At 45.9% G+C, this 14,389-nt stretch overlaps 1 protein-coding gene across 10 annotated transcripts in view; it reads left to right on the top strand.

Annotated features, from left to right (window-relative positions):
* The window catches only part of ALS2CL (ALS2 C-terminal like), a 65,107-nt gene that overhangs the window by 26,673 nt on the left and 24,045 nt on the right, over nt 1-14,389 (top strand). For 3 of the 10 annotated variants that reach the window (XM_021388720.1, XM_021388718.1, XM_021388715.1), the window contains exons 2-3: nt 11,748-11,856; nt 13,299-13,491. In XM_021388720.1, coding sequence (XP_021244395.1) covers nt 11,751-11,856; nt 13,299-13,491 — 299 coding nt within the window. In that variant the 5' untranslated portion in view covers nt 11,748-11,750. Of the gene's footprint in view, nt 1-547; nt 768-926; nt 1,107-1,429; nt 1,571-1,848; nt 1,974-2,870; nt 2,914-2,947; nt 3,103-11,195; nt 11,348-11,747; nt 11,857-13,298; nt 13,492-14,389 lie in introns of those variants that run through there. The other 7 variants (XM_021388717.1, XM_021388714.1, XM_021388711.1 and 4 more) reach the window with 7 other exon arrangements.

Here is a 14,389-nt window from a genome sequence, read left to right as displayed (position 1 = left end):
TACGACTGTTTATGAGGGTAGACAGTGATAGGACAAGGGGGAACAGTTTTAAACTAAGACAGGGGAGGTTGAGGTTAGTTATTAGGAGGAAGTTTTTCACACAGAGGGTGGTGACGCACTGGAACAGGTTGCCCAAGGAGGTTCTAGATGCCCCATCCCTGGAGGCATTCAAGGCCAGGCTGGATGTGGCTCTGGGCATCCTGGTCTAGTGCTTGGCAACCCTGCACATAGCAGGGGGGGTTAAACTAGATGATCATTATGGTCCTTTTCACCCAGGCCATTCTATGACTTGAGCTGCCTCAAGTGGCAAGGCATCCATCTGCTATTCAGTCCCTGGTGGGTGAGCACTTCCTCCGGATGTGGGAAACCTGATTTAATTCCCAATTTTGGGGAAGGAGAGAAAGGTCTGTAGTCATGCTGAAGCCTTGATTACCAGTTCCTTGCTTTCTCAGCTTGCAGAGCAGGTCGGAGGCTGGCAATGAGCTCATTGCTCGCTCACCCTTTACATCCCCTTGGCTGCATCCTTTCCAGTGTCGGGTGTGTGGGGGTTTCTGCTCTGCCTCTCTGTGTCCTACAAACCATTGTGTTGAGGCAGACAGTGAGTTATGGGCACATCCCACTCCAAAAACACCCTGTGAGGCAGGGAAAGTAGGAAGGAAGTCAACGCAACAGAAGAACCTGTCTGAACAAAAGGTGATCAAGGCACTTCTCGTCTCCCATTCGTCCTTGTTATACGAAGCTGGATTGTCCTCCTCCCTCTGCCCACGGTGAGTTCCAGTAGCTTGGCAAAGTCCTGGAGGTCATAAAGCCAGGGAAGAGGCGAGCCACTGAGTCGGAACATGTTGGAGCGCTGGGAAAGAATGGAGCTTTGTGCTCTGAAGCAGACGGGGAGGGTGCGGGGCTTTGTCATGCAGCGTATTTGTTTTTTCCTGATGGGGAGAGTGAGCGTGCGGCGGAGGCGTCCGCGTTGACAAAGCGCTCGTGGGAGTTTGCTAATTGTGGATTGATTGGGGAAAAAAAATGCAGGGCTTTATGCTCTGGACATAGGATGCACTTTGAGCTCTGATATGTGGCTGGGAGTACTCTGGATCCTTCTGATGGCTGGAGTAAGAGTTTGGTTTGTTTATTTTTTTATATTTTTCTCCTCTTTTTTCCCTTTTATTTTTCCTTTTCTTTTGTTTCCTTTTTTCCCTTCTCTTTTTTTTCCCCTTTTTCTCCTTTTTCACTCCCCATTTCTAATTTTCTCTCCTGCCCCCGATTCCTCTTCCTCTCCCTTTTTTTTTCTCCTCTCCCCACATTTTTCCTTTTCTGAATTTGTTTTACAAAAGAGAGATGACGCTATTTCCATTAGCTGGGAGTAGCCAAGGACAGTCCGTGCACATCACGTGCGCTGTCTGCTGCACGCTGCCGGCTGCCGGCTCTGAATAGCAGGAAATGTCCCAATGTCCCATTTCCCAGGGAAATGCCTCCCGTGAGCTGCTCCAGCAAGTGCAGAAGTTGTGTGAGGAGAGAGACCGGCAGAACAGGGATGGAAGCACAGGAGCTTGGCAAACAGCTATGGAAATGCAACGTAGGTGAAAAGGGATTAAAGCTGAGCGCTGTCACTGCACGCAGGAAAAAGAAAGAGAAAAAAAAAAAAAAAAGCATATCCTGTTGATTTCCATTTCAGTTTCCTGTTTTTTTTTTCTTTTCTCCCAAGACGTGCACGTGCTCGTAGAGTCTTTAAAAAAAAAAAAAATGCAAATAACAATCAATTGCTGTAGAAACCTCATTTTACGTGGGTTTCGTAACTCTCCCCGGGCCCTGTGGGTGTCTCGTTTAATGAACAGGCCCAGATCTGTGTTTCGCTGGATGTGGGAGGGAGCGGTGGGAGGGGAGAGCGGCGGCTGTGGGTATTTCAGGGCTGGGAGCTCGGAGCGGCTGCTGCCATAGCACTGAGCACAGGGGAATTTTAATTGGCCGCCTTGTGCAAGGTACGTTGGTTATTTCGGGGTTTTGCGACCGGTGTTGGTTGGTTGGTTGTGCTCTCAAGAATCTTTGAGGCTTTATGTGTAGCCGTGTGGTGTAGGAAGGGTGTGAGATCAATGAGATCCGCTTTACATTGATGCCTTATGGATAAAACTTCTGAAGCAGCAAAAAGTTGGGGAATGTTTTCTATAGGTAGGAATTGTACCTGTGCAGGTGACCACAGACATGGAGTGCGTTTTCCTGGAGTGCCAAATGCACTTGCATGCTCCCCTTTGTTTCATTTAGACATACTGCCCTGCATAAAGAAGGCACATCATATTTATTTAATTCTTAATACGATCCAGAGCTGTAGAGCCCTCTGCTTGCTCTCACCTTTCGTTTTCCATCAAGTGATGCTGCAGAGCACGTTCACACGCAGCCCCCTCCTGTATAGTGCTCTGTGCTCGGGCTTCCTCCTGAATTTAGGGAGGAATTTTCCACCCATGCCAGGCAAGCAGGTAACGCAAGCCAGATGAAATAAGGCTCCAAACCATGCCTTCATGCTGGGGTTGCACAGCTCACCCCGCTGAGTAAAGAAACCAATACCCAACTAATTAGTCATGAGGAGAGAGGCTGTGAAGCTCTCTGGTTTCTGCAAGGGAGGGAAGCAGTCAAAAACTTGCAGGTGGGTTAAGTGTTGATAGAATAGTCTGGGTCAAAGGCCCAGTGACAGAAGAGCAATAACACTCTGAAGAGTTTTGTGGTTTTTTTTTTAATATATAAATAACAAACAACAAGATGTTCAAAGCCAGAAGAGGAGGAGATGCAGTGCGCAGGAGGGTTTGCTTTTTTTTTTTTTAAACTTTAATGTTGTTTAATTTGGACCTGAATCAAACCTGTGCCTCTTTGTCTGTGGAAATTTCCCATGACCAGGAAGCTTCTTCAAGCAGCTGCTCCCCAAACGAGGTATTTTCATTACTGCTACCGCAATGACTTCAATTCCCAACAAGCTGCAATATAAGATTTTTGAGGATTTGCAAGGAAAACAGGCAAAACTGTCTGTCAAGACCTTGCTTTCAGTTTGGCAGCGCGTTCTGGAGGCAAACAATAGAAGCATGTTCCAGAGGGATATCCATAAACAGATACTAGGACCAGGTAGGGTTTGCATCCTTTGGGACCCCCCCAGTGCAACAGCTGGTTGTTGGGGGATCACAGGGGGAGTGGGCTTCGGAAAGAGGCCAAGCTGTGTCTGTTGCTTTTACTGCCAGACTAGTAGGAAATTGTTTATATTCTTCTTCAATTGTAAGAGGCTCATGCAAAATACTTGGGGCTCAACGAACAGGAATTTTCTTGTGAAACAGTTTTTGCCAGGGCTTCTGACCCCTTCTTCAGGTCATCAGAAGACCTGGGTTTTGGCACTGAAAGCACCTCAGTGAGCTGTGGTGTCTTGGAATGATGATCAGGGGTTAGGAAGCACTGGTGACTGCTGGCAGGGCTGTCCTGCCTTCACATTGTAATTTGCCCTCCAAGAGCACCTGAAGGCTTTGATTAAACCCTGGGAGCTTCCTACAGCACAAAGTCTTTGGTAATGCCTTGAGCAGTAGGGGAGAGTGCAGGGATGACACTAATCCAGGCAATACTTTTAGTCTCGTTCCTCTTCTTTTGTCCGAACTCTCTAACCCTGCTCTATTTCTGGCACACATTGGGGCTGCCATTCTAAAGGTTTTGTGTCCCCAGGCTTTTCAGGTATCACTTGGCAGATCAGTGAGGTGTCGAAAGCAAGCATTTCTTTTTGGCACTTCATTAACTTTTGGGCATTATAAATCTAGTGTAAGGAAATGTCTGTGAGATGGAAGAAGTGTCAGGTAGGGAGTCAGAAGGCATCAGCTAGAGGATGGGTCTGTAGGTTCACTCGTCAATATTTGGTGAAGCCATGAGGTCAGCCATCTGCTGTGGCAGTGTTATGACAGACCTCTGTCTTTAAGCACAGAGGAAATGAAAACCCCTCTGCTCCTGCTCAAATTCTGGAGGTCTGGAGTGGAGTGGATGGTGCTGCTGTACACTGATCCCCATCTCATTATTAAGCAATTGTACCATCCTGTCTTCCATTGTCCCAGGTGACGGACACTCCTGTGATATGGTTTGTGCTTCTGGATTGGTTTCCAGGCTGTGATTCAGGCTCTGATACCCTGGGCCTGACTCAATATTGCTTTGATGTAGATGGTAATGTGTACTCTAAAACCAAGATGTGGAGCACCTTCATCATTTCTTTTGCCTTTTGAGGTCCATTTGCTTTGGAAAAGCAAAGTAAGCATATTGGGATTATAGGGTCAAGGAAGTGGAGCTCCAGTTCCCAAAGTTGCTACTGAAGATGTGACACTAACATAGTACCTAACTGTAGTCTTCTGGCTTTCCCATAATAGTCTCACTCCAATGGAAAATTGAGCTGTCTCTTCTCATTTTTTCATTTCCTTACATGCCTCTGAATAACCTGCAGTGACTTCACGTTTGGCTTGGAGTTTCACTGAATAACTCCAAGTCATTTTGTGTTGCATATCAGTTGCAGGGTCAGAATAGTTCTGCTTCCGCTTGCATGTGCTGCTTGCAAGTGATAACAATAATGGGAGGCACAGGACCAAGGAAGGTTAAAGTACTGAATAAACATCCATCTCACCTGCAAGCCTTATCATACTTATGATACTTGCCTTGTTGTTTGCAAAGGTTGAATGATATCCCTAATTGTCATGAGAGTGATCTCTAGCGTCAGCTATTAGCAAGTAGAATGTCATATTGCAGGTGTTTAATTCTCCAGCTAGTGAACAGAGACCAGGTATGCCCAAAGGCCCACTTATATCAGTCTGAATTAAGTTGAGCTTCTCGTGTGACTCATACTTTTGTTGGTTACAAAGGGAATCTGAGGTGGGTAGTTCAGCTTTTAGACAGCCAGTGAGGGCAGATGGTTTTTTGCCCTTTTCAGGTCAGCTGAAGGTTTATGATTGTTTTTATTGGGCTCAGGAGCAAGCTTCCTAAGGAGAGGACATGAGCTCCTCCCAGTCTGGGTTTGGGAAAGGAAAAAAAGCCAACAGACTTGGGTTATTTGATGTTTCTGCAAAGCTTTTGCATTCCCTGTTTTTGCAAAAAAAAAAAATAATAATACAAAAAAAAAAAAGTATGGTCTCCTCCCCCACTCACAGCTTCCTGTTTTGAAGATGGACAAAGATAAGTCTGCAGGAGAAAACGAAAATTCTTCTTGGGCTGAAAAAAGTCAATTACAAAATTTCATGCAGAGAATGTTGAATGCTTGTTTGACCCTTCTTAAGCTCCTGGCTACATGCTGTTACCCAAAATCTGATTAAATTTTAACTTGGCCTATGTTTTTACTATTTTATATTATTTCTTTTCTCATTGCCCGAGGTCCTGTCATGGAGGTCCAGCAAATGACTTCATGACTAATGTGTAAAATCAGCAGCATTAAGCCAGGCTACCTCACCTCTGATAAAGCAGAAGAACGTGCTTGGAGAAGAACAGCATGGAAAACTGGAAAGAGTTGTAGTAACAGTTCCTCCATATGCACTTGCTTCCTCAAGGACTTCCTGAGCTGGAGCTGATACCTTTGTTTTTATTAGCTTTTAATTGATTTTTCCACCATGGGCTCGTCCAGCTACTTTTGAATGCCTTGTATAATACACCCTTGTATAATACACCCAAATACACCCTTTGCTGGGTAAGGAGCTGGCTGGAGGGCCACTCCCAGAGAGTGGTGGTGAATGGAGTTAAATCCAGCTGGCGACCGGTCACGAGTGGTGTTCCCCAGGGGTCGGTGCTGGGGCCTGTCCTCTTCAATATCTTTATTGATGACCTGGATGAGGGCATTGAGAGCACCCCAGTAAGTCTGCAGACGACACCAAGCTGGCAGGAAGTGTCGATCTGCCTGGGGGTAGAGAGGCCCTACAGAGAGATCTGGACACACTGGATCGCTGGGTTGAAGCCAGTGGGATGAGGTTCAACAAGACCAAGCGCCGGGTCCTGCACTTTGGCCACAGCAACCCCAGGCAACACTACAGGCTTGGGGCAGAGTGGCTGGAATGCTGTGTGGAGGAAACAGACTTGAGGGTATTGGTCGACGCTCAGCTGAGCATGAGCCAGCAGTGTGCCCAGGTGGCCAAGAAGGCCAATGGCATCCTGGCTTGTATCAGAAATAGTGTTTCCAGTAGGAGTAGGGAAGTCATTGTCCCTCTGTACTCAGCCCTGGTGAGGCCCCACCTCAAGTATGGTGTCCAGTTTTGGGCCCCTCACTGCAAGAAAGACATTGAGGCCCTGGAGCGTGTTCAGAGGAGGGCAACAAAGCTGTGAGGGGTCTGGAGCACAGGCCTTATGAGGAGCGGCTGAGGGAGCTGGGATTGTTCAGTCTGGAGAAGAGGAGGCTCAGGGGAGACCTTATCGCTCTCTATAACTACCTGAAGGGAGGCTGTAGTGAGCTGGGGGTCGGCCTCTTCTCTCTTGTAACTAGTGACAGGACGAGGGGGAATGGCCTCAAGTTGTACCAGGGGAGATTTAGGCTGGACATTAGGAAATACTGCTTTTCTGAAAGAGTGGTCAGGCGCTGGAATGGGCTGCTCATGGAGGTGGTTGAGTCACGGTCCTTGGAGGTGTTCAAGAAATGTTTAGATACAGTGTTGAGAGACATGGTTTAGTGGGGTTATTGGTGGTAGGTGGATGGTTGGACTGGATGATCTTGTAGGTCTTTTCCAACCTAGCTGATTTTATGATTCTATAGCAACAACAAATTCTCGTGGCAGTGTGTTCCACAGTTTAATTAGACAAGGTGAGCAACATCAGACATCCTACTGGTTGTCTGGAGCATGCCCCATTGCTTGAGGGCAGAGCTGGCTATGCTGTGCTCTGTGTTTGCTGCATAGGAGCCTGGACCGAGAGCCCAAGGGTCTGATGTTGAGGGTGAGCATCTTAGGAGGTGTGTTCATTCTCTTGTGGTTTTTAAATGATGTCGTGAACTGTGTCTACCTGCTTTTACTGCTGTGCTGCTCAACAGTTTCCCCAGCTTAAGAAAACATTGAGCCAAGACCCTTGAGTTCTTTCACAGATAAACATCTGCTGTCATCTGCACATTCTCTGTATTCCATGCTAAAGCCTAATCCACACAACTGCTACCTCTGTTGCTCTCTCTCTACTTTTATAGTCTTTTTACCTTGCTTATTCTCAGTTCCCTCTTAACTTGCACATTGTGTGTTTCTGGTGGCTATGAGGTGGCTCCAGTAAGTTGTATGCTAATTCATCATGGGGCTTGACAAGAGAAATTCTGAACAGGACCATTCACTCCAGTGTTGGTGTTGGTTAAACAAAGCTCAGAGCTGTTTTTCTGCATGACAGAATGGTCTTTGTGCTGGCCTGAATGCAGACTCAGCTGGAGCATGACACGTGAGGGAGATGGCAGTTGGAAATGCAATTAGCTGCATGGGAAGCTTGGTCCTTAGAGGAAAGCAGCCAAGGTTGGGATTAAAAGAGGAGCAGTGTCTCAGCACAGGTCACCAGAGTTTGTCCCCATGGCCTAACGAGCTTGTGAGTTCATGGACTCTGAGCTGTCACTGCTAATGAAAGAGCAGATCCCATTGTGCTTGTGAGCACGTTTATGTGATGGTACTTTATATCAAGCTGGGGAAAAAGTCTAGGTTAAAATTAACCTGGTAAAGAAGCTAGGGTCCAGGGTCCAAGCTGAAAATAACTATTTCCTTTCCTCCAACCCCTTAAAATGAACCCTTGATGCTAACCCGCTACCTCCTCCACAGATCTCTCCACAAAAAAAAAAAATAAAATTTGAAAAATGAAAATTTGGTCATGTTAATCATAATGATACAGATACTGAGTTGACGGAGGTGAGGAAACATTTAGGTCTGTGTTCATTCCAGTTTAAGGTCCCTGTATTTGTCTCAAAACATCACTGCGATGTGATATGAAGTGTTGGTCTATGTAAACTCAGTGTGACAAACTTCTAATAGGTTTATCTGCTAATTTTTGGAAAAGGAACTTGCTACTGGCAGATTTTGTGCAGAGCTGTGTTATTCTGCTCTATAATGTGCATGCTTTAGAGCTGTAAACTGAAAGAACAAGAGAGCTTTATGCTTTCAGATGCTCCAAGCTGCATACTGCTGCCAAGTGGAGAGAGATTTGCCTGTCCAGGAGTAAGCGTGCATGCTCTCTATTGCAAGGATGGGGAGGAGACTGGAAGGTCTTCAGCACAATGTCCTTTAGGAAGGCTGATGCGGGGAAAGAGAGCAGTTTAAGAAGGGGAGGGACTACAGCAAACGAGGTCATGGCATTTCCATTCCAGGCAGTTCAGTATTAAAATGCTCTGAGCATCAATCTATTGTTTGTGCCATGCTTCTTCTACTTGAGAAGTTTTTATTTTTTTTTGACTAATAATCTTAAATACAAAAGGGGATTCAGAAGAGGAAGATGGAAAATGAATAGTCCCTGTGTGAAGATTCAAAGTGTTCCTTTATTTAGAAGAAGTGATTGGGTTTTCTGACTGGATGTGTTTCCAGGAGAAATTTTATGTAACATCTGACATGTATGGGGCTTTCCAGACACCGTCATGGTGGAACAGTTGCCTTGGAGCTATGGACTTCAAAATAGAGATTCTTCATAAAACTGAAAATGAAGCTCAACAATTCACCGAAATAACTTTTCATTTGGTTTTCTAAGTGTTCCACCCACTCTTCTTGAAATTTCCTCCAGCTGAGCGTAACTACCCATGGTGGCTTCCTGAGAAATGTGTTTTCCTGTCGTAATATGCATTTAGTAGTTTTTGGACAGATTCTGTTGAGGACGAGTGCTCCTCCCAATGACCCAGGCTGCTCCATCTGTTAGATGCTCAGGAAACTGCTCATGTTGATATTAGCTGTTCCGTCACCCTTCATTCTTCCCCCACTGCGTTGCTCAGCAGACAGTCCAAGAACATGATGGGTTACAGAGATCTAGCAACTCCTATAGATGTGGTTTCTCAAGTTTTTTTGTTTTTTTTTCCCTTTTTTCTATCAGCAACTGTTGTGCTTGGACCTTTCCTTGGATGTGCACATCTTGCAATTCTGCCTAAAGGGGTGCACCATCTTTGAAGGTCTTTTCCCACCAGCAGGAGCAGAGCCACCCAAGAAGAGCAGACTAAAGCCTTCTGAATCAGCTTCATAGTAGCTCTGCTCAAGCTTGCCTGGCCCTTCCTGTAATACAGAATTACAAAACCACGGAGTCGTGTGAGAGCTGAGCCAAGTAGGGGGAAGGATGTGACAGCCCCAGATTTCTGCTGAGTGCTCCCACCATGCAGCAGTGTTGCAGTTGTTCAGTTTTTTGTGTATGCAAAAGTACAGTGTGACCTCTGGACAGTCATGGTTCTTTCTTTTTTGCCCCGTGCCTGAGTCAACATTGGTTTTGTTCATCAGGTGATGAATTTCAAATCCTCTTTGCCTCACTGGGCTAGAATAAGTGTACAAATACTGTTTTCATAGAACTGATGGGGAAAGCACAGAAATGATGGCTGGAACTCATGTTTACCTTAATGGGTGATGTGATGTGGCAACTTAGGTCTCTCTGTGGTTGCAGAAGGGCTGTTTAGAAAGCTGATTGGTGCTGCATATTCATTCAGCAGATGATCCCAAACTACTGAGTTCGGCCTGGAATTAGCTCAGCTCAAGATGTGGTAAGGGATAGAACCATAATGAACTGGGATTGCAAATGAGCAAGATTCTGAGTGTGAGATCAGCTCATGGTTGAAAGGGACAACGCTGCAGATCAGCAAGTCCCCTCTGGACATCTGGTAGGATCCCTCCAGTTTTTCCACTGGCAAAAATATCCAAATTAGCCTTAGATTGGAGCTGTGATGATGCATGCGTGCCTCTCAGCCTCCTGTCCCACTGCTTGTGGCTCACTGCGGGCCTATGGAACGAAGCTGTGGGTATCTGCACCCTTGTTTCAAGCCTTTCAGTTTACATTAAGCTACTTGTGTGTAATTAGGAGGTTTCTCTGGCCATTTTGATATGAGGAGGGCTTGGGAAAGACTTTCTGAGCCTGACATCTATCACCCATCTTTTTGTTCCGCCCAGATTAAAACCCATTTAAAGAATCCTAGAATCACGAAGGTTGGAAAAGTCCACTAGGATCACTAAGTCCAACCCCAACCCCTCCCCACTATGTCTGCTGACCATGTCCCTCAGTGTCACATCTACATGGTTGTGGAACACCTCCAGGGACAATGACTACGTGAAGCAACTTTATCTTTCTCTCTACAAGATGGGGGGGTTCTACTGGTGGTGGGGAAAAAAAATCTGTCTGCCCTGTCCTCACAGTGCTCTTGGGGGAGGGCTGGCTGTTGTTTTGCTTTGTTCCTGGCTCTGTTGCTCTCTCTGGGAGTGGCCAGGAGGAGTCTGGATTCCAGCTTTTGACCTGTTTGCATGCACAGAGCTTTCCTCTGGGACGATTCAGCAGTGCTGCTGCAAAAAATAGCCTTGTGGTCATGCAGAGCTTGATGTATGACGACTTGTAATCTAATAAGATTGTGGAATTTTTTAATGTTTCCCATTTTTCCAGACAAATATAATTTAAGAGGCAGTGGTTACTAAGGAGAAAATAACCATTCATCTGTGCAGCTAGCTGTATCTGGACCTGAGCAACCACTTGAAACCATCCAAACTGCAAAGTGTCCCTTATTCTGCGATGCCATTTCAATCCAGACTGACATAGAAAGGGAGCTCCTGAGCAAGGTTTGGAAAGTTTGGGGAACTCAAACTCTTATTTAGCAACAAGTCCAGCCTCCAAGAAGCTTAAAAATGAGGCAGTCCCACCCAACCTAGTGACTGAAGGGATCTTTTTATAGTCCGTGGTGAGGTGTTCAAGGTAATTCTTCCCATGAAGTAGAACTAGCTTCACAAGGCCAAGAGTCCTGGAGCTGTGTGTTTTTGCTCTGTGAGCAATATCAGCTGTCTCCCTCCATACTACTTTCATCACCAGGACTTTTCTCCCCCGCACTGGTCCCTCATGACATGCTATTAGTCGGCTCTCACTCATTTCCTCTGATACACTTCTTTTGTGTCATAAGGCTGGGAAGGAGGAAGCTACCAGAGTGTGCTCACGTAGTGGTTTTTATTTTTTTTTTTTAATTTCAGTTTTTGTCTCTTTAAGTTCTGCCCCCTTCCACTTTAGGGAAGCTGTCCTTTGAATGACCCAGGAGTTGTGACATCTAACCAGCACAGTGTCTTATTCAGAAAGGAGCAGTGTTAGAGCTCTCCTCCCTCAGAGGGTTGGACACTTTGCAATGGCTGGCCAGGCTCTGCAGCTCCGTACGATAGCTTACAATGCCAAAAGGCGCAGAGTGTGGCGCAAGGGGAGAAAACTGGTGAGAGATGGGGAGAGATGCTCTGCTTCATCTTTTGTGCCTTGTACTATGGGGATTTCCATCTGGGAGACCGAATGTGGGACCAAGCGGGATTAATGCGCTTCAAGAAGCTTAGGGCCATCCCTGCATGTAGAGAAGTATCACTGTCCATGTGAGATGATCTTCAACTGGGGCAGCAGGAGTGCGGGCTGCAGTCTCAATGGTCTGTGACACCACCTCGTCTTGAGCTTCTGGGTTTCTGTTTCCTCTTCTAATGCTTTGAAATGCTTTTTGAGGACAGCTAATACCTCTGTCAGCTGTCAAGAGCAGGAAAGTTTGAATGTCTGAGATGAGCACTGCAGCCATTGGTAGATGGATAGCTGTGCAGGGAGCTGATGTGTGCCTTCTGTGTTGTATCCAGGACATGTGTGCAGCTGAAGCTACTGCATCTTTGCTCCAAGTGGAAGAGAACTTTTCAGCATGCCTGGCACGGATGGATGCCCTCATCTTCAAGCCTCTGCTGCAGTCAGGTCAGAGAAGATATTCTTTGTCTCTGGGTCTTGCCTTGATTAACTGGTGCATTCATGAAGGGAATTACACTAGAAACACAATGACTGAGAACTCACGGGGTCTGACTTGCTGGAGTAGGTGACAGGTAGAGCTATTCCATTTAAGACTGTTCTTAAGGATGCCTACATCCTTTCACGCAAGCCAGGGACTGTGATTCATGTTGGTTTTAGAGGTTGTAGTAGGTGAGGTGCATTATAAAGAGCGTGGCCAGCAGGTCAAAGGAGGTTCTCCTCCCCTTCTACTCTGCCCTGGTGAGGCCACATCTGCAGTACAGTGCTCAGTTCTGGGCTCCCCAGTTCAAGACAGACAGAACTGCAGAAGAGAGTCCAATGGAGGGCCCCAAAGATGACTGGGGGTCTGGAGCATCTCTCTTATGAAGAAAGGCTGAGAGCCCTGGGGCTGTTCAGCCTGGAGAAGAGAAGGCTGAGGGGAGATTGGATCGATGCTTATCAGTGTCTAAAGGGTAGGTGTCAAGAGGGTGGGACCAGGACAGGAGGCAAAGGGCGCACACTGGAATATAGGAAGTTCCATATGAACATGAGAAAGAACTTCTTTACTGTGAGGGTGGCAGAGCACTGGAACAAGCTGCCCAGAGAGGTTGTGGAATCTCCTCTGGAGATGCTCAAAACCCGCTTGCACCCTTTCTTGGATGTGTACTCTAGGGAACATGCTTTAGCAGGGAGGTTGGACTAGATGATCTCCCGAAGTCCCTTCCAACCCCTATGATTCTGTGACTCTGATTCTGTAATCCAGATTCTGAGTAGTGTAATCTCCAAGGATTCTTTCCAGCATGGTCCATGGAAATCCAGAATGCTTCTCACAGAGGTATGACCCCTAAACTGTGCTCATTCTGCCTCCCCTTTCTTGGTCCATCTTCATGCTTGGCTTTGAAGACAAACTTGTGGATGGGTGCAGGTTCTGAGCTGGCAGTAAATCAGAGCAGCTACACTTAAGTAACAAATCCATAAATATTCACAAGATCACCTGCCCGCAAGTGGTGAGACTGGATTAGGCCTGTAAACCTCTTATACCATATTTCCTTCTGGGTCTAACCTCCAAGGAGATTGGGATCAATCCTTTGGTCCAGGAACAAAAACTCCCAAAATTTTCCTCCAGTGCTCATGTCTGAGCTGGGTCTGAGCCTTGCAGGCTGCTGTGACCACACTTCCCACAGGCATGGAAAGGAGAAGGCCTTCGGATGGATACCTCATGCAATTACTCACAGAAACCGAACCCTAAATAATTATCACCTCCTCCCTCCCTGGAATTACTTTCCTGTAATAATATATGTGCTTTACATTGATAAATGGGGCTGAGTACAAGATAAAGGCAGTGTCTTCCACAGAATTTCCAGGATTCAAGGCTTTCTGATAGCCTTTTCTTCCCCATTTCTCTCCCAAAGAGCCTAGTGACCAGAAAGGAAAGGAGAACTTTAAGCTCTTCCTGCTCCTGAATGATCAATTTCAAGCTCTCTGGAACCTCACAGAGGAGAATTACCGGATAGTGAAGCAAAAATGCAGCGCTTCTGAGTCATTCTGCATTCAGGATATTTACATTGTCTGGAAAGGAGACCTGTTCCTAAGCTTGTACATCCGGTGAGTGCAGGAGAATAAGGTACCAAATTCATCACCTAACTCTGCCAACCATGGTAGGTCAATGCAAAAGGGATGCATTTAGCATCTTCAGTCCTGTTTGTTAGTGTTCTGTCATTATGGCATAGAAGGGATTGCATTCAGCATCTGTGTATAGCATCTAATAAGTACCTTTTTTTTTTTGTGTCCGTGACTTTGATTTTTAAGAGGCTGATTTTTTTTCCTGCAAGTGAGTGTATATATGTATATAATATATAAGTGAATGTGTATGTATATAAAATATCTAAATTTTTTAATGCATCTTACAAATGAGAAAAAGACTGAGAGAACTGGTGCCTAGGCAGTTTCTGAGAGCAAAGGCTGAGCTGTCATCAGAAACAGAAAGGTTTAAAGAAACAGAAGGTGTAGAGGACTTGTGGGGATGAGGAGGGGAAGATGTCATCAGACACAGTGCATATTGCCAGTTTTGGCCATGTTTATTTGCTATTGGCAAGGGATATGATAGAAAGTGGATGTAGCACAATGAGAGTAACATACTGTCTCATAGTTGTTTATATAATCAATTACATACCTGCTCTCCATCTGTCTGCAATGCAAAATGTTTGCCAATATTCACTAGAGTGTGTGTAATCTGTGTGTTGATGTCCTACCATGAAAAATGAGTTATGGGCACTAGAGGTGACATAAAGATCAGAATGTCTTCAGTCTTTCATTCATCACAGATATGGCCAAGCTCTTGCTAGATGGGCTCGTACCATCTAGGCAGATTGGCACCAGCACAGGATGGCAGATGGGCATACTGGCTCCAGGAGGTAGGAGCCCTTCTAGTCTTGGGTTTTGTTCCTTTATGGGTGTGTGGATGGAGGGAGAAGGAAGGGATACTTTTTGATTTGTTTTCACT

This window comes from Numida meleagris, chromosome 2 (assembly GCF_002078875.1).
Source record: "Numida meleagris isolate 19003 breed g44 Domestic line chromosome 2, NumMel1.0, whole genome shotgun sequence".
NCBI classification, from domain to species: Eukaryota; Metazoa; Chordata; class Aves; order Galliformes; family Numididae; genus Numida; species Numida meleagris.
This window is presented reverse-complemented; position numbering and strand designations above follow the sequence as displayed.